Below are 21,902 nucleotides of genomic sequence, written 5' to 3'. Positions count from 1 at the left end.
ACCAGCCTTTTGTGATATGGCTCTGAAGAATGCTGAAATGCCTGCTGAGTCTAACCATGTCATCAGTCTCTAGAGCACAGATTTTTTTTTTAAGCTCTCTCTGTATTACATATGTAAAGCCTTAAATGTATTACATATGTAAAGAGACTATCAAACTGAAGAGGTGGTAGGACATCCCTGGAGAAGCTCATCTCAGTGGTGCCCCAGGGGAGGGAGCCTTAGCTGGTCAGGGCATATAAATGGATGCTTGAGGCTCCATCAGTAAGAGTACACTGGACGTTTGAAATCTTAAACCTGTTGTGACGTTCAGCAGCTTTCCAATTCCCTGCATATGGGGAGAGTGTACTGATCAATCCTGAAGGTGTTGTCACATAGTGTTACACTTACTGTTACAGGTCCTTCTTCTTGTAAATTAAAACGTGGTTTTGATACATTTTTGCTTCTGCCCTCAGGGAGAGAAGGTGCCAATAATTGTGCCAACCCAAGTATTTATAGTTCGTGTGACAGTTATTTTTCTCATAGCACCCAATCAATATTTGTTACATGAACAAAAGAATGACTTGATTAGGCTGGTATTGTGGAGTGCCTGCCTGTGGGCACAGTGTTTCAGGGCCAGATTTCCCTGACCACAGAGTTGTCCTCTTTATAGCAGATGGACAGACTCAGTCTTCAGACAGCCCTACAGCCAGCACTACCAGCTCCATTCGACCCATTCAGCTCCTGCAGGTGTTATAAAGGTTATGTGTGCTTGCTACTTGAATGAGGAGAAACAGAACAGCCACACTGTTTAAAAATATATATTTATTAAAATGTATTTCTTTTTTAATTTCAGAGCTTAAGACCATCTTTCATCTAGTCCATGAGGTACTTGAGCATAGATATTACATTACACAGCAGTGTTTTTTTCTCCCTGGGTCTCTTGTTTCCTTTTCTGTAAAGGGAAGAGGTTCAAATATCTGGAGAGTCACATCTACTGTGTTTCCCTGAAAATAAGACCTAGCGGATATTAAGTTCTAAAGCATCTTTTTGGAGCAAAAATTAAGACAAGACCCGGTCTTATTTTACTATAAGACCCGGTCCTATATTAATTTTTGCTCCAAAAGATGCATTAGAGCTGATTGTCCGGCTAGGTCTTATTTTCAGGGAAACAGGGTAACTCTACAAATGTAATGCTTTGGTTTATTGGTTTATTTGGTTTATTATACAATGGCTTAATTGCATCTTCAATCAATACCCCCTGTGGCTTAGTCAGTATTTTAGTGAATGAATCATGTTTGTTACGGGTGAGCAGTAAGTAATAAATAGAAAACATTAAGTATTGAATGTCATTCAGTGCAGTTCTCTGTTTTGCATAAAAGAAGGATCAGGATAAAAGGGGGCGTTAAGGCCAGGACAAGCTCCCAGACACCCAAATCTTCCTCCTGCAGTCGGTGCAGTCTGATGGGAGGACCTCCCTCCATCCAGAAGAGCCTTGATAACAGTCCTTCTCTGCCTTTAACCTGTCACTTACCCCCCGCACCCCAAAAAAGGGAAACAGGTCCCAGAAGATGCTGCCGTCCATCATGAATAAAATGAAGTCATTTCATTAAAAATTTTGTGTTGTGCAAAATTGCCAAGTGGGAGTTCAGTGGGAAAAAATGAAAAATCTTAGTTTGTCAGCATGATCCATAGAAGGGACAATCTTCACATGTTCCCAAGGCAGAAAAAGAGAAAAAGAAGCCAGCTTGGTCTGTGTCCCCCAAAAGACAGAAGAGGTCAGGAAGTCCAATAGAAGATGCTCCTCTAAATAAGGCACAAATCAGGAGAGCAAAGGGTATCCAGGGTCTGTTCCCTTCACCCAGAACCCATCTCCCTATCCTGAAGATCTTGGAAATTCTTATGTTTTGAGTCAACACAGTTAAGTCATGGGCTCAACAATCCTTCTCCCAGGTGCTGTTCTCTCCATTCTCCTGCTGGTCACAGCAGCCTTCCAAGGTACAAGACTAGGCCTGGGCTGTCTCTCTGAGGAGAGGTAGCGGCAAAGGCCTCTGAACTCCAGGGGTGGCTTCAGCTGGAAGCTCCCAGGAGCTGAGAGGGAGGCGAGGAAGAGCCATCAGAAGAGAAAAGACTTGGGGCTGGAAGTACAATGTGTGGAAGAGGAGGCCCCAGCTTTCTGCAGCTCTCAGTGCCTGCACAGCCCTCTCCGGCTAATCCATGCTGAGAAGTGGGTAGGCTAGGTAGTAGCCCACAGCTGAGCCCAGGACCACACCGAGGAAAATCCAGGTGTTATAGGACATTACAGCCAGCATCAAGAAGTAGCCGAGGACCACCTGAGCGACATGGATTAGAGACTGGCCACAGTGACACAAAAACCACCTAAATACAAAGGAGAGGCAAGTTAATGCTGGTAATGAGCTGAAAACTAGGCGTTGGTGTCAGAAAGGAGGAAGAGCAGATGAGTTTCAGAACCTGCTTATTTATCATTTGTATGCTTAACCCAGGAGAGATTTCTTTTTATTTTATTTATTTTAAATTTTTTTTTTTTTTTTTTTACAATGTTACTTGTGCAAGTCAGAATCTGATACCAATTAAATGGTGACAGCTTTGCCAATAAACAAGAATATGCTCTTCCATGGCTAGGGAGACTGCCACAGTTGACAGGTCCCACAGAGAGAGATTTCTTTTCAAAGAGACGTATCAGAAACCACTGATAGGAGAGAGGAACTTGTACAAGGAACCTAGAACAACCACCACTTTTAGCTCTGAGCTTCCTGGTATCGTAGGCAAAAAGAGAAAATGAGATCTGTAATCTATGTCTGATAAAGGATAATAAAAAATCAGTAAGGCAGTATTACAATGGGAAGAACATAGGCTTTGGTGATAGATCAGTTCCTAGTTCTCTCACTGTGTCTTAGCACAAATGTCTTAACTTCTCTGAACTTAAATTTCTCATCTGTAAAACATAAATACAAATACCTCCCTTGCAGGATGGTTGTGAATATTCGAGACACCCATGTAAGGAGCAGGCAGGCTCGTTATACACACAGCGGGAGTTGGAGAGAGGGCAGAATTGGGGCCCCAAATGGGAAGGAAAAAAAGAGGCTGTTCCCCGACCGAGTTGGATACATTGCTGACAGCGATTCTTAGCATTTGTGTAAGGACAGCTGCAGATCCCATCCTGGATTTAGAAGCCTTTGTCACCTAAGGAAGTCTGCTGAGACTTAGGGGAGGGCTGGCTGCACCTCCGTGTTGCTAGCCTGAGGCCTGCACCAGAATTCTGAAGATCTGAGCCTCCCAAGTGCTCTGGCCTGGGCATCAGGAGACCTGAGCTCTAGTTCACTTCACTTTGGCAAGTCCTGGTCCTTCCCTGGGCCTCGATTTCCTTTCTGTGAAGTGGGGTTAATGCCCTTTCGGCCCAGCCGACCTCTCGGGGTGAATGTGAGTATTCTGCCCATTCCCCCCGTCCGGTGCCTGTTACCTGAGGTAGGTGCTGTTGATTGGGGGTGACTCTGAGCTTGAAGAATCCTGGTCTGTCTCCTCAATGAGCTGTTGGCTGGTGGGAATGGGCATGTGCACCAGAGCCTGGTGGAGCAGCTTGGCTTTACCAAACTTGATGCTTTCATACAACACAGCCAGGAGCAGAACCACCAACACCGAAAGAGCCATGCCTGTCAAGGGAAGCTGAGTTGCAGAGACTTTGGCCAGGCAAGTACCGCTCCCCTTCCAGCAACTCCCCTGGGACCTGGCACAGGTGGCAGAAGAGCATCTCCACCCACTCCCTCTGAATCCACTCCATCTCTCTCTCTCTCTTGCTTCTTCCCCATCTTCGTGGGGCTTAGAACTTCCTCACTGTCTCTTTCCCCTTCTAGCACTTTCTTGGTAGGGTTGGCCTACTGGAGTGTGGCTTTGAGATCAGGAAGAGTAACTGCCTTGAAAAGCCAGAAGCCATATACGATGGCTCCCAACTGCTCCCCCTGCAGGTGGCACAAATCAGTCATGACTTATTGTTAAGGGAAGGACATATATCACCAGGTCCTGTTTACGTGTACATACACAGAAAAGTCTGGAAGGAAGGAGATACAGCAAAGGACTCATAATTATCAGCAAATTCAGATACAGGACGTTTTTATTTTCTTCTCACCTAATTTTCCAAAGTTTCTACTGTGTATTACTTTTATAATGAGGAAAAAAACAGTAAGTTATTTTACAGAAAATATTAAGTGCTTATTAGAGCTGTTGTGTAAAAGTAACTGCTAATTGTTACTTCTGTTTTACGAGTAAATGGATACTAAATGGTCCAACTATAGTATTTTATTGGGCTCCCAGGCAGAAATCATCTCAACAGAGACAGGTTTTTAAAATACAAAATTACAGGTAATTGCATGCATTTGGTACAAATGCAAACAGTACACAAAGGTATGCAGTGAAAAGTACCGTGTTTCCCTGAAAATAAGACCTACCCAGAAAATAAGCCCCAGTTAAGATTGTTGGCCAGACAGACGCATTTAGTACATTATGACGATGTTCCAGAAGATGACATGACTGTATTTGAATAAATGTAGATTGTTGTACATGAAAAAATAAGACATCCCCTGAAAATACGCCTCAATGTGTCTTTTGGAGCAAAAATTAAAATGACACCTGGTCTTTTTTTTGGGGAAACACAGTAAATCTGTTTCCCAGTCCAGTCTCCTAAACCCCAGTTCCCTCCCCAGAGCGGCCTCTGGTAGCAATTCCCTTTATAGCCTTCTTGGCGTGCTCAATGTATAGATAAGCCTTTATGTGTCCGAGTGACAGCATCCTATCTATGCTTACCCTTCTGCATCTGATGTCACCATCCAACTGTACATGGGTTCATAATGGGTTCCCCTTAGTTCACACAGATCTGCCTTATTTCTGTGGCTTCACAGTATCTGTGCTAGTTTTTATTTTCCAAAGATGGCCACCTCACTGTATCCCACCTCCATATGCTCTTCTTACAATGTGAACACTCCTGTCATCAAGTGGTGGGTCCATGTTCCCTCCCCTTTAACCTGAAAAGACTTTTGTGACTTCCTCAGTCAATGAAGGGGAAGTGATGCTATGTGACTTCCATGGCGGTCTTAAAACTCGCATGCACTTCCCCTTTGTTCTCCCGGAACACTCACTTGTTCTTGGAACCCAGCCACCCTGCCACAAGGAAGCCCAGGCGATAGAAGACACCACCCAGCCAACACCCCCTGCTGAGGTCCTAGCTAACAACTAGCACCAATCAGTAGACATGAGAGGAAGTCTTCAGGATAACTCCAGTTCTGGCCACTCACTATACTTGCAGGTGAGACTTTGAGGATTGCTGAGCTGAGTCCAGTCAACTGAGAACCGTGAGGAAGTACAATAAAATGACTGCTGTTGTTTTAAGCCACTAGGTTTACTCTGCAATGATTACTGGAATGGTAACCTACTGTAGGGATGACCATAATTTATTTGATCAGCACCTGCCATGATGGGCATCTGGGTCGGTCCCAGTCTATTTTTAAGATGCAGTTATTTACATTGAAACATAACACCATCATGAATTAGTGCCAAACTGCCTTTTTCAAGTCAAAGGAATACCCTTCTCTTTCAAATTGGTGTCTCATTTCAGGTCCAAGGCTGCAGCAGCTGCTCTGGACTTCTGAGCTGATGCTGGACAGTGAACCATGGATGAGGGAGGTGCTAGGAGGCTTTAATCTAGTTTCGGCTCTGATCCTTACTCTTTACTTGCTGTGTGAGCCTAGACAAGTCTCTTCCCCTCTGTGGGTGTCAGTTGCTTTCCCTGTAATAGAGGGAAAAGCTGCATCCCATCCTCTCGCTGGGCCTTTGTGAGGATCCGTGAGCTAATGGAACCATGTGCAATCGGCAGTGGTTCCAAATGGAATCATAAATGCAGAGTTCCTATTCAATGTTTACGCAAGAGGAGCCGGGCTCACTTAAATGCCCACAAAGCTCACCAATAGAGAGAACCCAGATTCTCTACTGCCTGAAGCTACAAAGCCTCCCAATTCTTACCTGCAGGACTGTGGACACTCCAGAAATCAAACAGAAGCACCACCTTATCTGAGAAGAAGAAATGCATCTGAAAGAGAAGGGAATCTGCATCACAGGGGAGCTTAGGGCAGTGGGACCTGTGGTCCCTAATGCTCTCCAGCAGCCTCCTCTAAAGACTCAGAAAACCGGGGTCACTGGACTTAAAGGCTGGAAGGGCCGGCCACTAGTGGTCATCAAGGCCAGCTGAAGCCAGACCGGGCAGGGACTTGCCCAATATCCCACAGTGGGTCAGAAGCAGAGTTGTAATTAAGCTGCTCCAGGTGGAAGTGAGGTGTTGGAGTGCCCATCCTCATTGGGCCAACCAGGTCACAGCACTCTCAGGTCATGCTGAGATGTCCCCTCCATGCCCTCCAAACCCAATGGGGAAGCACTACACTAAGGAATGACTGCCTCTTCTTACGCCCAGGACCCCCAGCCTCTCTGCTCTAGTGGTGTGTGTCTTGGAGGGGCCCAGGAGCAGCTGTCTTTAATGGGCACTCCACATCTGTTCACTTGTTTACCACACATCTGCTGAACCCAGTTCTGTGCCCAGCATTATGGACAATGGTTACTGTCTCTGCCCTCGATGAGCTCACAGCCCTATAGAAAGAATGAAGGTAGATGCCATAAACATGCAGTGCTTGAATGCTCTTCTCAGAGAGCGCCTGTGTTCGACATGGCCATCATCTCATTTCACAAGTCTTCTGTGTGACAGGGACAATTAGGCCCCTCTCAGAGGAAGAAAAATGGGGAAACTAGGCTCAGGAAAGTTAAGTAATTTGCTGAAGTCTGCAAAGCCATGAAGTTGACAGAGCTGGGATTCAAACCCAGGTCTCGCTGGATGCCAAGCTGGGTGTGCTGCCTGTTGTAGGATGGGACCTGGACGGTGATTCTACATGGCCACGCCAGGCGTAATGGCTGTTTGGCAAAATTAAAGCCAGATGGATCAATCCGTTAGCTCACCCTCTCAGGGCAGGAGCGGTCCTCCTCTCCTCACCAGGTAAGACCTCAGCCAGCAGAAGCAGCTCTGCAAACACTGTCAATGCTCACCCAGCTAAAGAGACCCTGGCTGACTTGGGGTCAGCTGGGAAGCCTTTGCCTTCTAAGACAATGGCCAATGCAAACGTCAGTGCTACAAGTATCCTCAGAGTTTTTTAAATTGAGACATGATTGACATGCTACATTATATTAGTTTCAGGTATACATAATGATTCAATGTATGTATATATCACAAAGTAATCACCACAGTAAGTCTAACACCCATTACCCGACGCAGTTACAATTTTTTTTTTTGGTGATGAGAACTTTTAAGAATGATTTTATTTATTTTCTCAGAGATCTTTTTCCCCAGGGAACACTGGCAAATAAAATCTTCCTTATAATCCCACTATATAAAACACAGGACTCTGGGTGTAGAGGACAGAAAGGGCCGAGTTCTGTTGAAACTCAGTGTGAAAAATACTGATCTGGTTCAACTGCAGCCCTTCTCTACCCTCATTTCATTTCCCGATGGGGAAAATGAGTCCCAAGAGGGGAAGGGATTTGTTCAAGACCTCATAAGAAGAAAATGGCAGTCTTAAAAATCAGGTGGAAGAATTTTAAAATAAAACTGGCGTTTTATCCCTGTCATATGAAAGTAGTACTTTTTCAGTGTAAAAAGCTGGAACAGTACTAAAAAGAAATGAAAAATCATTTTGAGTCCTACTATGCCCTGATATCCTTTATTAAGACTTCAAAAAGACTATTGTTGACATGGCAAAATGTGCACAGAAGATACACAAAAACAGGTACAAATATTCCTGCGAAACTCCGTTTATACTGGAGTTGCACTCATTCAACTTCAGGAGAAGTGTTAACATCATCTCTGCAGTGGGGTCAGCAGAAACCCCTGGCACTGGCTCTGCAGTGAGGGTGGGGGGAGCTGTGGCACCATTCCCCCTTGTCTGAGTTCACCTGATCAAGCAGTTGGCATGACTGGAATGTGCCCGATGGCTAATTAATCAGAGAGGTTCCCTAGCTGGGTTCCTTCTGTCAGCCTTGGGCCTGGGCCAGCTATCTCAGCGGCCCCAAACAGCTTTTGCTATAGACCTGAACACCTACAAAACAGTCCAATTAGTTCAACCAACCAACATAGACTTTTGTTGTGCTGGGGGCGGGGGGGGGGGGCAGATGCTAGAGACACAGAGATGAGAGAGACAAGTCCTTGGCCCTGGAGCTAAAGGTCTATTAGGGGAGAGGGAAGTGAACAGGTCATTACACAGGGTTTATGGAGTCAGGGGAGCCTCCCGGGTGGTGCTGGGGAAGACCCCTCGGAGACACCTATCCCAGCCAGGGAGGCCGCTGGCTAGTGTCTTCTGAAGCACAAGGAGCAGGAGGCAGCCGGGGGAAGATGGACAGTCCAGTATGTTCCAAGCTGGAAGTGCCCACCCCGAGGGTCTGGTTCCACCTCAGAGGGTCTGGTGAGGAGTGAGGAGCCCAGGAGGGGCAACGCCTCACCTACTCGTGCCTTTTCGCTGGAGAAAGAGATTCAAATGAACACACTCTGACTTGGGGCTGCAGTGCTTCATTAGAGGGCCCTGTGCTCAGATACCCAAGGGGCAGGGCTCTAATCTTGTCTCCCATTTAGGATGAATCTCAGTCTCTAGCAGCTGAGTTGAACTTTTATCTGTGTGGTATTCAGAGCCCCACGCCCAGCAGGGAGGGACTGTGACGGAGAGAGCGATCGGGGTACTGGTTTTCTTTTTTTCTCCTTTGGGGTTACTTACGCTTGGAGAAAAGCTCCGTCATTGATAAACCAAAGAGTTTGGGGGGAGGTTGAGGCCCCTATTCTGCAGGGGACTGGCTGGGGAAACTTTCACAAACCTTTGCCGTTTATTTCCCCTTTGAAAGGACCGGCAGGAGGTGGGGGAGGGCGTTTGACTAAAACTGCACTGCCTTCCTGTATCTTCAAGCCTACGACACTCTTCAAGGGATGAAGAAAAGGATGATTAATTCCAAGACCAAAGAGTCTTGCAAGCTCATGCTCTTCAGCCCAGGTGAACGAACTCTTAGCTGATCTGAAACGCGATTTCGGACTCAAATGTAGGGAAAGTAGCTCGGTCTTTTTTTTTTTTTTTTTTTTTTCTTCCTTAAAAAGAATCACACCGCGAACTTGCCGAGACAGGGAACCTGCCCGGGGGGGGGGGGGGTGTGCCCGGTGTGTGAGCAGCCGGCCGCGGGCTCGCAGGCTCCGAGCCTTCCTCCTTCCTGGGAGCCTGCCCGGAGTCTCCCCAAGTCACTGTGCCCCGGGCAGGGGACCCCCGGGTTGTCCTGTCTTCATCCACCGCGCCCCGCACCTGCTCGTTCAGCCGGACTGACACCCAGCAGGAGGGACAAATAGAAGGAAAATCCCAACGCCGGCGCAGGTCTGCCTCCCGCGTCCCCGCAAGCCCGTTCCCACTGCCGACAGTGCTGCCCACACACCTCCCCATCAGCCCGAGGGCACCGCGGGGGGGGGCCGGAGCCGCTGCCCCAGCCGCCAAGCCTGCGCCCGTGGCTCTCGGCGGCGCCCTCACTCACCTCCATGGTGCGCGCCCAGGAGGGCGCCGGCCCAGGTCCGCTCGCTCGGGACTCCAGGCTCCGAGTCCGCCCCGCAGCCGCCGGGATCACGACTCGGGCCGCGCGGTCACGTGGTCGCGGCGAGGCGGGCGCGCGGGCGCCTGGGAGTTGTGGTCCCCACGGCGCGCCCCACTCCCCGCGGCCAGGGGCCGACCCACGGGCCCGCACCCAGCGCGGAGCCCCACGTCCCCAGCGGAGCGGCGCCGCGGGGCTGGAGCGACCAGCAAGGTGGGGCTACCTCCCGCGTTCCGTTTGGCCCTTTACTGTTTCGCACTTGCCTTCACAATTGTCATACAATGTTTATTGCTCCTTGTGATGAACCGTGCCACCTTAACCCGTGCTGAGTTGAAAAACGAAAAGTCCATCTAGTGGAGACAATAGCTACAAATTAAGAGGAAATTAAAGAAATGATGCCCCAGGCTTTTAATATAACTATTTACAAAAAAAATCTTTTCCATTCTGATGAGCAAAAAGCAATGCACAGTTGTTGTTTCAATTTGTATTCCTTTGGATTACTAAGGTGGTAAACTTTTTTTCTTGTTGGTATTTCTGTTTCTGTGTATTGTTTGTCCATTTCATCCATCCACTCTTGTGGGGGGAGGAAAGAAAAGGGGTTGTTTTCTGCCAGATGAGGAACTCGTAATAGTGTTTAATTTTTAAATATATTTAGTAATCCTTTGCCAGTCCCCTTCGGAGAAACCTTACCAGAGATAGTAGTAGTGGACCTTGAGCCTGGAGGATGACTTCAGTTCAAATCCTGAGCCAGCAAGTGTTGGCTATGGGACCTCAGGCAAATGGCTTTATATTTCTGAGCTTCAGTTTCCTGGTCAGTAAGATGAAAATAACAGGATCTATGTCATGGGGTCTTTCTTGTAAGGCTTACACGAAGACTTAGGTGTTCAATTCTCAGCACAGAAACTGGCAGGGGGAGCTTGCTCAGTAAATGGTAGTCACTGTCATCATTAGCAGCAAATATTTTCGTTCTAAGAGAGGAAAGTGACTGTAAAATGTCAAGCCACTTGCTCAGGGTCACCCAGCTTCTTAGAATCTCAATCTGAAGAATAGTGGGAGTTAGAAGGAAGTCAGGGACTGGGGAAGTTCCAGAGAAAGATCAGGGGGTCTGGGCACTGTGAGAAGGTCTGGAAGGGAGGCCGCTCCTGTCTGGAATATGCTAGGCTGTGGAAGAAGCAATGGGAAGAAGGATTATGGGTTTCTTGAAGCATCTGGTCCCCAAGAGCTTGGGAAAGGTTTGGTGATCTGGGTACACTTTTTCACTCTCGGCCTCACTTGGAAATAGATATAAGAAGACATGAACTTCACATAAGCAGGCTCCCCGGCGTCCCCCACCTACCCCACCCCCATCATCTCTGGTCAAAGGATTTGCAACACAGCTGTATTCATTTGACTGTTTTTGTTGGCCTTGTCCCCATCTGATGATCTTCACACTTAGTTCTCACTTCCTGATGTATGTTACGGTTTAGAACTAAGGCCTAAAGTTCTAAAGTGCCCTCCCTGTTCTTTCTGATCCACCAGAGATTGCCCTCCTCCAGCTCCCAGGCAGAGTGACCTGGGCACCTACCACAGAATCCCACCCAGCTCATAAGATCTCACCACGGCCGGCCAACCTTGGTCCATGGCAAGAGATTGTTTCTGAATTTTGTATTTTGACAGCCCGTGGACTTCCTTTCTCTCCAGGAACAACAGAGAGTCAGCCCTTGTCCTTCCAGCACACACCTAGAGCCCCCAGACAGAATCTGCAGGCGGAAAGATGGTGTTGCTTTGGGTTTCACAGAGATAGGTAAGGGGCCCGTTAACTTGGGTGCTCAGTTCATTTATGGTCATTTGGTGGAGGGGAAATCCAAACACTCATTTCTCCTTCTGAGGCTCAATAGAGGAACTTGAGGTCTCATGAAGAGATCACATGCACAAACTATTATTCCTGCAGAACACGTGGAATTGATGTACAGATAAGGCTGTGTGACTCCAAGATGCCACTATCCCTCTCTGGGCCACAGTGAGGGGTGGAATGGATGACCTCTAACTGTCCTTTCACATACGGATGATCTGCAATTATACGTGAGCTTGAGGTTGGAGTTGAAGACTTTATGGCTAGGACTTCTGCATGTTTTCCATGTGGCTCCATTCAGCTTGACTACCCATGTTCTTCCATAAACCTCGATTATTTTATATTAATGCTATGAGTGACATTATGTACTTGCTGTGTGGGTGGCACAGGGAGAGTGAGCACATTCCAGGTTGGTCAGAGTGAGTGTGTGTGTGTGTGTGTGTGTGTGTGTGTGTGTGTGTTGGACTTTGTGCTGGTGAGGCTGGAAAAAGCAGGAGCCAGGAAATGAACAACCCAACGGCCATGCTCAAAGTCAGGAATTTATTTTGGGACAAAAAAGAGCATTAAAACATTAAAAACCAAAGGGTTTTTAATGTATGTTATTCTCCCTGCATTTCCCCTTTTTCTATTCCAAATGACACTGTCTTGGTGAGGTATCCCCTGACCACTCTGTTTAAAACTTCAGCCCCCTTTGTTTCCCTTGTCCTGCCTACTCTGCTTTATTGGTTTTCCATAGAATGTATCACCTTGTAGCACTCTATTTAATCTGGTTATTCTTTATTCCTTTCCACTCACATGGAAGTTCAAAGACAACGGAGATTTCTGTGTTTTTGTTCAGAAAGGCACGCCCAGTCCCCAGAATAGTTCATGCCACAAAGCAGACTTTCAAGAACCATTTGTTGAATGTATGAACGAAGCCAAGCGGGCAAACACTCTGTGCTTCATTGCTTCAGAGGAAGGAAGTGGCGGAAACAGAAGCAATCTCTGAGATGGGGTGCGTTTTGTTTTTCATGAGAATTGTGGCAAGTTTTAGGGGGTTTGCGAGAGAAGTGAGAAAATAATTTATGACGAAGCATGAGGGAAAGCTGGGCTGTCCTCCCACTCCCCTCAACCAAATACCATGGCCTGGAAGAGAAAGTGAGACCTGAGGGGCCTGGAGCAAGGGGCCCAGGTGAGGGTGGGGGTAGTGGCAGCAGGTGGCACTAAGCAAACTGGACAGAGGCTCCTTGCCCTCGGGTGGGGAAGGAGCAGCTGAGACACCAAGAGGTCTTGCAGCCTGGGACAAAGATAGCAAACCCAAGCATGGCCCTGCCTCCTGAACTCACAGACCCTGGGCAAGAGACCACCAATCACACAAATAAACATACAATTCACTTAGAGGGAGTTTAAAAATAAAAATGTGAGGGCTCCTTCAGAAAGCCCTGGTCTTGAGTTGTGAGATCTTGGGAAAACCTAAACAGAGGACAGGCAGGTGGGTGACAATATCCAGGAGGGCACTCTACCCTTCAGCCCTCTTCCTTTTCACTATCTGGGCTGTGAATACCTTTCCCTGATCACCTAGGGAGTTTAGATCCACCTGATTCCTCTTGTGTAAACGTCTAGCTGGGTCCCCTTTGACAATTCCCCATACCACTTTCCCTCTCTTTGCAAAGGCTCTAGTTATCTCCCTGGATTCCTGCAACAAGGGGCCAGGAGGGTCATAAAATATAGTTTTGCAAGATGGAAAGAGTTCTGGAGATTGGTTACACAACAATGTAGATGTACTTAACACTTCTGAACTGTGCACTTAAAAATGGTTCAGGTGGTGAATTTCATGTCGTGTTTTTTATCACAATTTAAAAAAAAATCAAGCACATTTATACATTGGAATATTATTTAGCAATAAAAAGGAATGAAGTACTGATACATGCTACATGTTTGAAACTTGAAAATGCTATGCTAAATGAAAGAAGCCAGTCACAAAAGGCCACATTTTATATGATTGCAGGTAAATGAAATGTTCGGAATACGCAAAACTATGGATCTGGGAAATAGACCATTAGTTGTCAGGGGCTGGAGGAAAGGAGGAATGGGTATGAGATTTATTTTTGAGTGACGAAAATGTTCTGAAATTACAGTAGTCCCCCATTATCTGTGGGTTCAGTGGTCTGAAAATATTAAGTGGAAAGTTCCAGAAATTAGCAATTCTAAATTGAACGTTGTTCTGCGTAGCATGATGTGATCTCGTTGTGTCCTGGTCCTTCCCACTTGGGACATGACTCATCCCTTTGTCCAGCATCTCCATGCTGTATATGCTCCCTGCCCATTAGTCACGTAGTAGCCATAATGGCCCCAAAGCACAAGAGCAGTGATGCTGGCAATTCACATATACCAAAGAGAAGCCGTAAGGTGCTTCCTTTAAGTGCAAAGGCAAGTATGTATCAGAAAGGTAGGTGGTTTCAGACATCCGCTGGAAGTCTTGGAACATACCCCCCAGGATAGAAGGGGACGACAGTAAATAGTGGTGATGGTTGCACAACTCTGTGACTATACTAAAATTGTACAGTTTAAAAGGGTGAATTTTGTGGTAAGTGAATTGTATCCTTGAGGTCCAGTCCAATGGAGGCCATCAGTTGTCTGCTGCCTCAGTGGACGGCTCAGTGAAGTCGCATGAGAGACTCTAAGCAAGAACTGTCCAGCCAAGTCCTTCCCAAATTCTTGTCCCACAAGATCTTGAGCAAAATAAAATGACTGCTCGTTTGGAGGTAGTCTGTTAAGCATTAATAGAAACAAGAACACTTATAATCCAGCTGATTTCTCCTTCATCCCACAGGCTCATCGGTGGAGGTGAGGTGAGTCCAGGGGTGGAGTGTGTCCGTAACATTTTCTTTTTCTGAAGGTGTTGTTGGTGGTTGTTTTCCAATTAGCCATTTGTTTATTTATTTATGCGTCCTGCTCTCACACAAAGCCTTGTGTGAGGCAGCTCACAGAGAGGCAGTCAATAAAAGATAAAAAATGAAGTAAGTGAGGGGAAGAGTTCCAATGATCAGGGAAGAAAAGCAATGAAGTTAGAAAGGCCCCTGAGGATAGTGAGGCTAGCCTGAGCACATAGGGGTTGCTCACGAGTGGCAGCCACGTCAGGCTTGTGGTATGGGGTTCCTAGGCCCTGTTGGGGCCCATCCCAGTGTGGGCTCTCAGGGCAACCCCAGGAAATGTGCTAGGAGGAGTCACATGTAGGCAGTTTTACGTTATCTTCAACGCTGGGTCGTTGTCCCTTTCGGAGGCTGGGCGTTTGGGTTCTGGGCTCTGTTCTTCCTAAGAAAGATGGTCAAGGCCCAAGGTCCTCCCTGCCTGAGACCTCTCCGCACTGGCTCTGCCACCACCAGGACCCTAAGGTTTTTCTTTGCTCCTGAACATGACCCTTCTTACCCTGGGTTGTTGAGCACCCAGCAGGCAGCTCCTTGGGTTCCTGTAGCCTGTTTCCTAGTTGTCAGGGATCTAGGACTATGCTGCTACTCTTTCTCCCTGCTGCATCCCTCCAGGTTTACCCCCCATGTTCCAGTAGAGAGCCCAAAGAAATGCAGGGTGCTCTTAAGTGCCTCTAGACCCTGCATCCATCCCCCTTGAAGCCTGCTGGAACGAAGGCCAGCATGGGCCAGCCAGACTGCCATGGGGGTATATTACTTTCCTACGACTGCTATAACAAATTACCGCAAATGTGGTGGAGTTAAAACAACACATATTTATTCTCTTACAGTTCTGGCATATTTATTCTCTTACAGTTAGAAGTCTGAAATCAGTTTTACTGGGATGAAAGCAAAGATGCTTCCAGCATCTCTAGGGGAGAGTCCCTTCCTTGCCCTTTCCAGCCTCTGCAGCTGCATTCCTTGGCTTTCAGGCACCTTCCTTTATCACCAAAGCCCTCAGTGTAGCATCTTCAAATCTCTCTTCCAATCTCACAAGGCCTTCTCTCTTCTGTGTCAAGTCTCTGCCTGCCTCTCTCTTTGAAAGACATGTCATGAAAGACATTTAGGGCCTACTCAGATAATCCAGAATATGCTCCCCATCTCGAAACCCTTAACTTAATCACATGTGCAAAAGTCTCCTGGGCCATTTAAATTAATATTCACAGGTTCCAGGAACTAGGACCTGGATTTTTTTTTTTTTAAGATTTTATTGGGGAAGGGGAACAGTTCTTTATTGGGGAACAGTGTGTACTTTCAGGACCTTTTTCCAAGTCAAGTTGTTGTCCTTTCAATCTTAGTTGTGGAGGGTGCCATTCAGCTTCAAGTTGTTGTCTTTTCAGTCTTAGTTGTGGAGGGCGCAGCTCAGTTCCAGGTCAGGTTGCCGTTGCTAGTTGCAGGGGGCGCAGCCCACCATCCCTTGCGGGACTCGAGAAATTGAACTGGCAACCTTGTGGCTGAGAGTCCACTGGCCCATGTGGGAATCTAACCAGCAGCCTTCAGAGTTAGGAGCATGGAGCTCTAACCGCCTGAGCCACCAGGTCCGGCCCGGACCTGGATATTTTGAAGGGCCATTATTCAGCCTGTCGTAGGGGTCACCAACATGTACACCTTTCTTGTCTAGAAGGGCCTTTAGCCAAACCAGAGCAAGCAATAGAACTACCGACAGCTGAGAAAGAAAAGAATAGTCTGTTTGAGACTCACTGGGAAGAAAGTTCTGTGTAGACCCATTCATTCTGGCAGCCAAGGTGGAGGAAGGTGACACCGCTAAGACCTCTTAGGACAGGCTCCCTACCTGACTTCATGGGCACTTAGGATTTGAGTTGTCTTGACAAGCTTCTCGCACACCTGTTGTGAGGTTGTCCACTCCAGCGGCCAGGCCCTGCACACAGGCCTCCTGCAGGAAGACTGGGGGGCTTTAAAGAGTTCCCATCAAAACTTCATTGAGCTCTGCAGGCCAGCCCCTCCGACTGTTCCGCATTTTAGAGTAAAAACGTCTGAAAAATAGAGTTCAGCTGATGACAACAGATTCACAAATGCTTTTTAAAAAAATTGTGGTAAAATACACATGACATAAAACTTGCCATCTTAACCATTTTTAAGTATTAACTACATTCATGTTGTTGTGCAACCAATCTCCAGAATTTTTCAAATTGCAGAACTGAAACTCAATCTATTAAACAACTCTCCATTCCCCTCTGCCCTCAGCTGGCAGCCACCATTCTACTTTCTGTTTCTATGAATTTGACTACTCTAGGTACATCATATAAATGGAATCACAACATTTGCTTTGGTGAATGGCTTATTCCATGGAGCATAATGTTCTAATGTTCTATCCATGTTGTAACGTGTTGGAATTTCCTTCCTTTTTAAGGTTGAATAATGTTCCATTGTATGTAAATGCCACATTTTACTTATCCATTCGTCTGTTGATGGATACTTGGGTTGTTTCCACCTTTTGTCTATTATGAATAGCGATGCTTTGAACATGGGTGTACAAACACAAATGTCTTTTAAAAGTGAGTGCTTATCAAGACTCTTGATCCTGCACTACCAGTTCTTAGGGAAAGAAGGTGTGAACTGACCCCCATCCCAGCCCTTCCCTGTGTAGGGTCCATGCTCCAGGCAGCATCCTGCACGTGTCCCTAAAAATCTCAACCTGACCCTGACTGTACATTATTTCTTAATCTTAGGGAAGATTGGGCAAAGCAGGTTTCAGCTTGTGTATGGAAATTTTCCTGTGCAGCAGGTTTCTCTCCAGTTGGTAAGAAATCAACTGATTTTCAACCCTGGTAACCTTAAAACAAGCCAAACAGGCATCTTGTTAAAATCCACTTGTTTATCTACTATGTATGTTTTGGCTCCTAATATATTATAAATCAAATGACAATGTGATACTGGAGGAAGAACCCAACTGGGAAAAAGAAAATGTTCTGATTTGTTTACCTTATCTCTTGAGGTACGATAGAGTACTCATTTGAACCAGATGGACTACGGACATTTGACTACTTTTAACTGACAAGAAACCTCGGCAATGTTATACAGGTCAACCCATAGCTGAGCCAATTGTAAGTAAAACTCTTTCCTCTGTCTGGGTCTGAGGGGGAAGGGAGCCAATGCAGCACCAACCACCTGGCTCTGACACAATTGCCTTGGGAGAGACGGAAGCTTGTTCTGTTCTGATGTAAAAGTTGTTTTTCTGGTTGGGGGCAGGGGTGTGGGGCCTTATAAAGGACTGAGCTCTGGCCACAGTCCAGGCAGCAGTGGTTAGTATTACATGCACCCTTCAGGATAATAGCTTTGAGACGCCGTCCGATCCCTTCAGCTGTCTGGAAAATGTGACCCCGCTAAGAAGTTAGTGGCTCAGGAGGAGCCCATTTATGTCATGTATGTTTTGAGCAGCCTCCATCTAGCGTGCACAGACTTCCACACTGTCCCTACGCATCAGGGCTTGGGGTGGCGTGGGGGCTGGACAATCAGTGCTGTTTCTATTTTTTATTTGTGGTTGATATTCCCCATGTATAAGGTTTTGTCTTTTAAGTGAGTAGTATTAAAGAATACTTAGTTGAACCGAACCAAGGACGTGTGTCAATTTGGCAGCGAATAGTTGAAGTTAGCTCACGGATGTCACATCGCAACCGTGACTCGGGCAAATCCAGAGAATCAGATGAGAAGTAGTTGATGCTTCATCTGACACCCTGAACTGTTTGGGTCCCAGATAGTTTAGGACAAGAAACCACACGGAGATTTAGAGGTCAGGGAGACGGTTTGCTCTGAGTACCCAGAGGGGCAGGCATTTTTCCCAAACCTGCCCTGTTAGCCCTTTCTGAGAAATTGCAAGTGGTTGGCAGGGAGAGATCAGCCAAGCATCATGGATGAGGGGCCTCCTGCGTGTGTATGACAATGTGGATATATGTATGGTGAGTGTGTGTACAAGTCAGAGTATGTATGAATGTGTGTGTGCGTGACTAAGCATGTGTGTTTGGTGGGTTTACGATTGTATACTTGGGAGTCAGAGTGAGTGGTGAGTCTGAGTTTGTGTGAGCGTGTTGAGAGTAAATGTTGGAATGGTGTGTGTGTGTGTGTACATACAGGTCTATGTGAGTATGGTATTTCAGGTGTAGAGGGAAAGGAGGGACGGGTGGATGTTCACTGTCGGCCACGAGAAAGCCCCCAGGAGGTAAGTCTGGGACATGAATGCTGCAGGATTAATGGGCAGTCCACAGCCCTTAGTCCCTTACTTGGCAAAACCGCTTCTGGCTCTGCTTCTAAGGGGAGCCAGTGTTGATTACAACATGTCTTCCTAGACCCAGAGCCAGCCTGTCTGGGTTCTTACTCTCCGACAAGCTCCTGAAAGTCCTCCTTCCCTTTAGAGGAGGGGTCCTCTACAGACTGTCTCTGCAGGCCTCGCCTGGTTTGCAGAGAGGGAGATGGGGTTGTCACATTCCAGAAAGCAACCTAGAGATGCTTCTGTAAAATGGATTGAGCACAAGAAGCAGGCCTGTTTCTGCAGTCACTGAGAAATAGCTGTTTTCAGAAAACTATTGGAGTTGGAGAGAATTTAAAGACATGAACACATGTATTTCTCTTTCAGAGGGATAAATAGTAATGGATGTTCCCCCCCCGCAACCTACACCCCCTCCACCCCAGCCCCGGACTGAGACTCAGGAGGCCTGTGCTATTGCCCCAAATTCTGGCATATATTAAGGATGGCGATAGCAATAATGGTATCTAACAATTATCGCACATTTACTCTGCATCTGATTCTATGCTAACAACTTCACATGGATTATCTTTTCTAATCAGCCCAATAACTGATGCCATGATGACCCTCATCTTTTAAGAGAGGCCAAGTAGTTTGCTCAGGGCACGCAGCTGGTAAAGGACAGACCCCAAGCTGTCTGATTCCAGAGCCCCCCCTTAGGGGTAAACAAAATGGCCTTCCTTAGGGGGCATATCAAGGTGCTCAATAAGTGAGGATTATATATTGGTTGAGTGGAAGAAGTGGTTCCCTGTAATTGAAAGCCCTCCCCTTCTCAGTCTGTCAACCCCATTTCAGAGCTCAGTTTCCCTGACCCACAGTTAGGACACTGCACTGTCTTATGGATACTTTTTTGAACGATTTTTGGTACTTTATTCTCATTCTTGCTTTAGCCATTCTTGACTTCCTTCCATTGTGGGCTCCTCCAGCACAGGCCTGTGCCCTTTCACTTCTGTATTTCCAATCCACTACCTCTAGACGTTTCCAGGCATATGGTAGATACTCAATCAAAGCTGGGTGGAGGGAATAGCAAAAAGCCAAAGATCATTTCTGAAAATTCCTCCCAAAGTGACCGCATAATGTATAGATATATGAGAGATATAGAAAATCATTTACCTATGGAACCATATATGCAGAAAAAAATGTGTGAGTGAGTGAAGTTATGGGGAAAATACATTTTCCCAAAATGACTCTTACCCTTCCCTCAATTTTGACTTCGAAATAGGAGGTATAATTTAATAAGGTATTATTAATTTGCTCACTTAATGAAGTATAAGGTACACTTTGGTGAGTTTTGATAAATGTATATACCTGTAAAACCATCACCCCAAACAAGACATACATTTTTCCATCACCCCTTTCTAGTCAATTTTCCCCATCACCCTTCTTGTTCTCTACAACAACAGTTGTTCTGTTTTTCTATCATTATAGTTTATTTTGTCTGTTTTAGGACATCGTCTAAGTAGAATCATATAGTATACAGTCTTGTGTCTGGCTCCTTTTGGTAAATCCAATGTCTCTGAGATTTATTCATGTCTGTAGTTTATTTTTTCTTTTTATTTCTGAGTAATGTTCTATTGTATGGATATATTGTTTCCTGTCGATATATATTTGGGTGTGTCCCGCTACAATGCACTCTCATGTACAAAGGATTCTGTGGACATATACTTTCATTTTTCTTGGGTAGTGGAACTGCTGCGTCAGACTATTTTCTTTGAGAATAGAGGTCCTTTGTAAGTGTTAGAAAAAAAATTTTTTTTTCAGAAATGTGACCACTTCACATGTCACTTCATCATCGTAGGTCCTGGGGATTTCCTGGAGCACAAACGCTTTGACTATGTTGAGGGGTCCATCCTAGCACACTAGGCAGTGATTCAGGACTCAGAGTAGGCACAGAAAAAGGGAGAACAAAGAAAGAGTATGACCCTCACACAGAACTGTATGAAGCACCTCTGAGGATTTCTGGTTTGAGCAAAGCAGTACAAGATTCTCAAATCACTTGGTCAGTGTAGTCCTTTGGAGTAAAGACTTGGCCAGAACTAAACAGGGTCTCGAAGACCATAGTTAGGTCTTCGCTGAGCTGTGTCCTAGCTGTGTGACCTTACATAAAGGTGCACAACCATCTCTGCATCTCAATGTCTAGCTTGCAGATGGAGATGTGAGCCTCGTGAAAAGAAGACAAACATTCTCTGCCTCATGCACAGCGATTCTGTAAGGATAAACTAAGATAAAATCTGCCTGAGTTTCACCTTGACCAACTGTAAGGTGCAACGTGAGATAGCACCACGGGAGAGAGGTGGGAACACATACAGGGCCTGTTTTGTGCTCTGATCACTGGCACTTCTTGCTATGAGGACTCAGCTGCCCTTCTTTCAGAGGACTTTGGGCAAGGTCCGACACAAGGGACAATAACCCTTTGTGACCTGCCAGCTGGGCCTGGCTGTCCTTCTTCACTGTGTTCATCGCTGCACTGGGGGACTGTCAGGCTCTCTGGTACTTTACACCTGCAGGAGCGTCATTCTCCAAATCACAGCCCCTTCCCCACCCTCCACACAATGTACCCTCAACTTGTTGGCTCTCACTAATCTTTATCACCCAAGTCATTCTCCGGCCACTACTGCAGATGGCAAAAGGGTGAATATTTTGTGAAAAGTCCATTTGGGGTGGTTCTAGCCAAAGAGGTCACGGATAAATCTTAAAGAGACATAAAAGGTGAGTGCAGGCAGCGTTAGAGAATAGCTCCTTATTGAGTAGCTATAAATGCTCACAACCACCTTATGAGTTGGGCACTATCGTTATCCTTACTTTACAGATGAGGAAACTGAGGCACAGTTTAAAGGGAAGAACACAGGACTAAGAGTCTTGGAACCTGATGGTTCCACTGTTGTCACTCCATGGCTACTGCCTAGTCACATGATCTTGGGTCTCAGTTTCCCTATCAGTAAAATGACAGTGGGATGATTTTCCTTTAAACTTTGACATCTTTTCCAGCATTAACATCCTGCGAATCCATGTCTGACTCTAGGTGAAGCATATATCCTCTCTGAAACTGTTTTCTCGTCTGTAAAATGGGGCGAACCATTACCATCTGGGTAGTCTTCCTGCAAGGCTGTTATGACAGCATCCTGGGAAGAGGGAATTATGCTGAGATGCTGAGTGAGTGTCTCTCTGTTGTCTCTTCAAGCACCCCTGAGCCTCTGGGAAATGGTGGGAACTTGTAAAAAGCAAGCAA

The 21,902-nt window shown here is 46.3% G+C and overlaps 1 protein-coding gene across 2 annotated transcripts; it reads right to left on the bottom strand.

Annotated features, from left to right (window-relative positions):
* Window positions 1-783: 783 nt before the first annotated feature.
* Window positions 784-9,687, bottom strand: SLC31A2 (solute carrier family 31 member 2). 2 transcript variants are annotated; one of them, XM_081067187.1, is made up of 4 exons: window positions 9,583-9,687; window positions 6,007-6,073; window positions 3,458-3,647; window positions 784-2,355 (listed from the first exon to the last, which is right to left on the bottom strand). In XM_081067187.1, exons 1-4 carry the CDS (start codon window positions 9,586-9,588, stop codon window positions 2,187-2,189), a joined length of 432 nt encoding a protein of 143 aa, XP_080923313.1. In that variant the 5' UTR covers window positions 9,589-9,687; the 3' UTR covers window positions 784-2,186. The 2 variants fall into 2 exon arrangements, with proteins under 2 accessions (XP_080923313.1, XP_080923314.1); XM_081067188.1 differs by having other exon boundaries at window positions 1,194-2,067.
* Window positions 9,688-21,902: the final 12,215 nt, after the last annotated feature.

The sequence above is a fragment of the Rhinolophus hipposideros genome (genome assembly GCF_964194185.1).
Source record: "Rhinolophus hipposideros genome assembly, chromosome: 11".
Taxonomy (NCBI): domain Eukaryota; kingdom Metazoa; phylum Chordata; class Mammalia; order Chiroptera; family Rhinolophidae; genus Rhinolophus; species Rhinolophus hipposideros.
The sequence above is the reverse complement of the archived record's forward strand: the minus strand, read 5'-3'. Positions and strand labels throughout refer to the sequence as shown.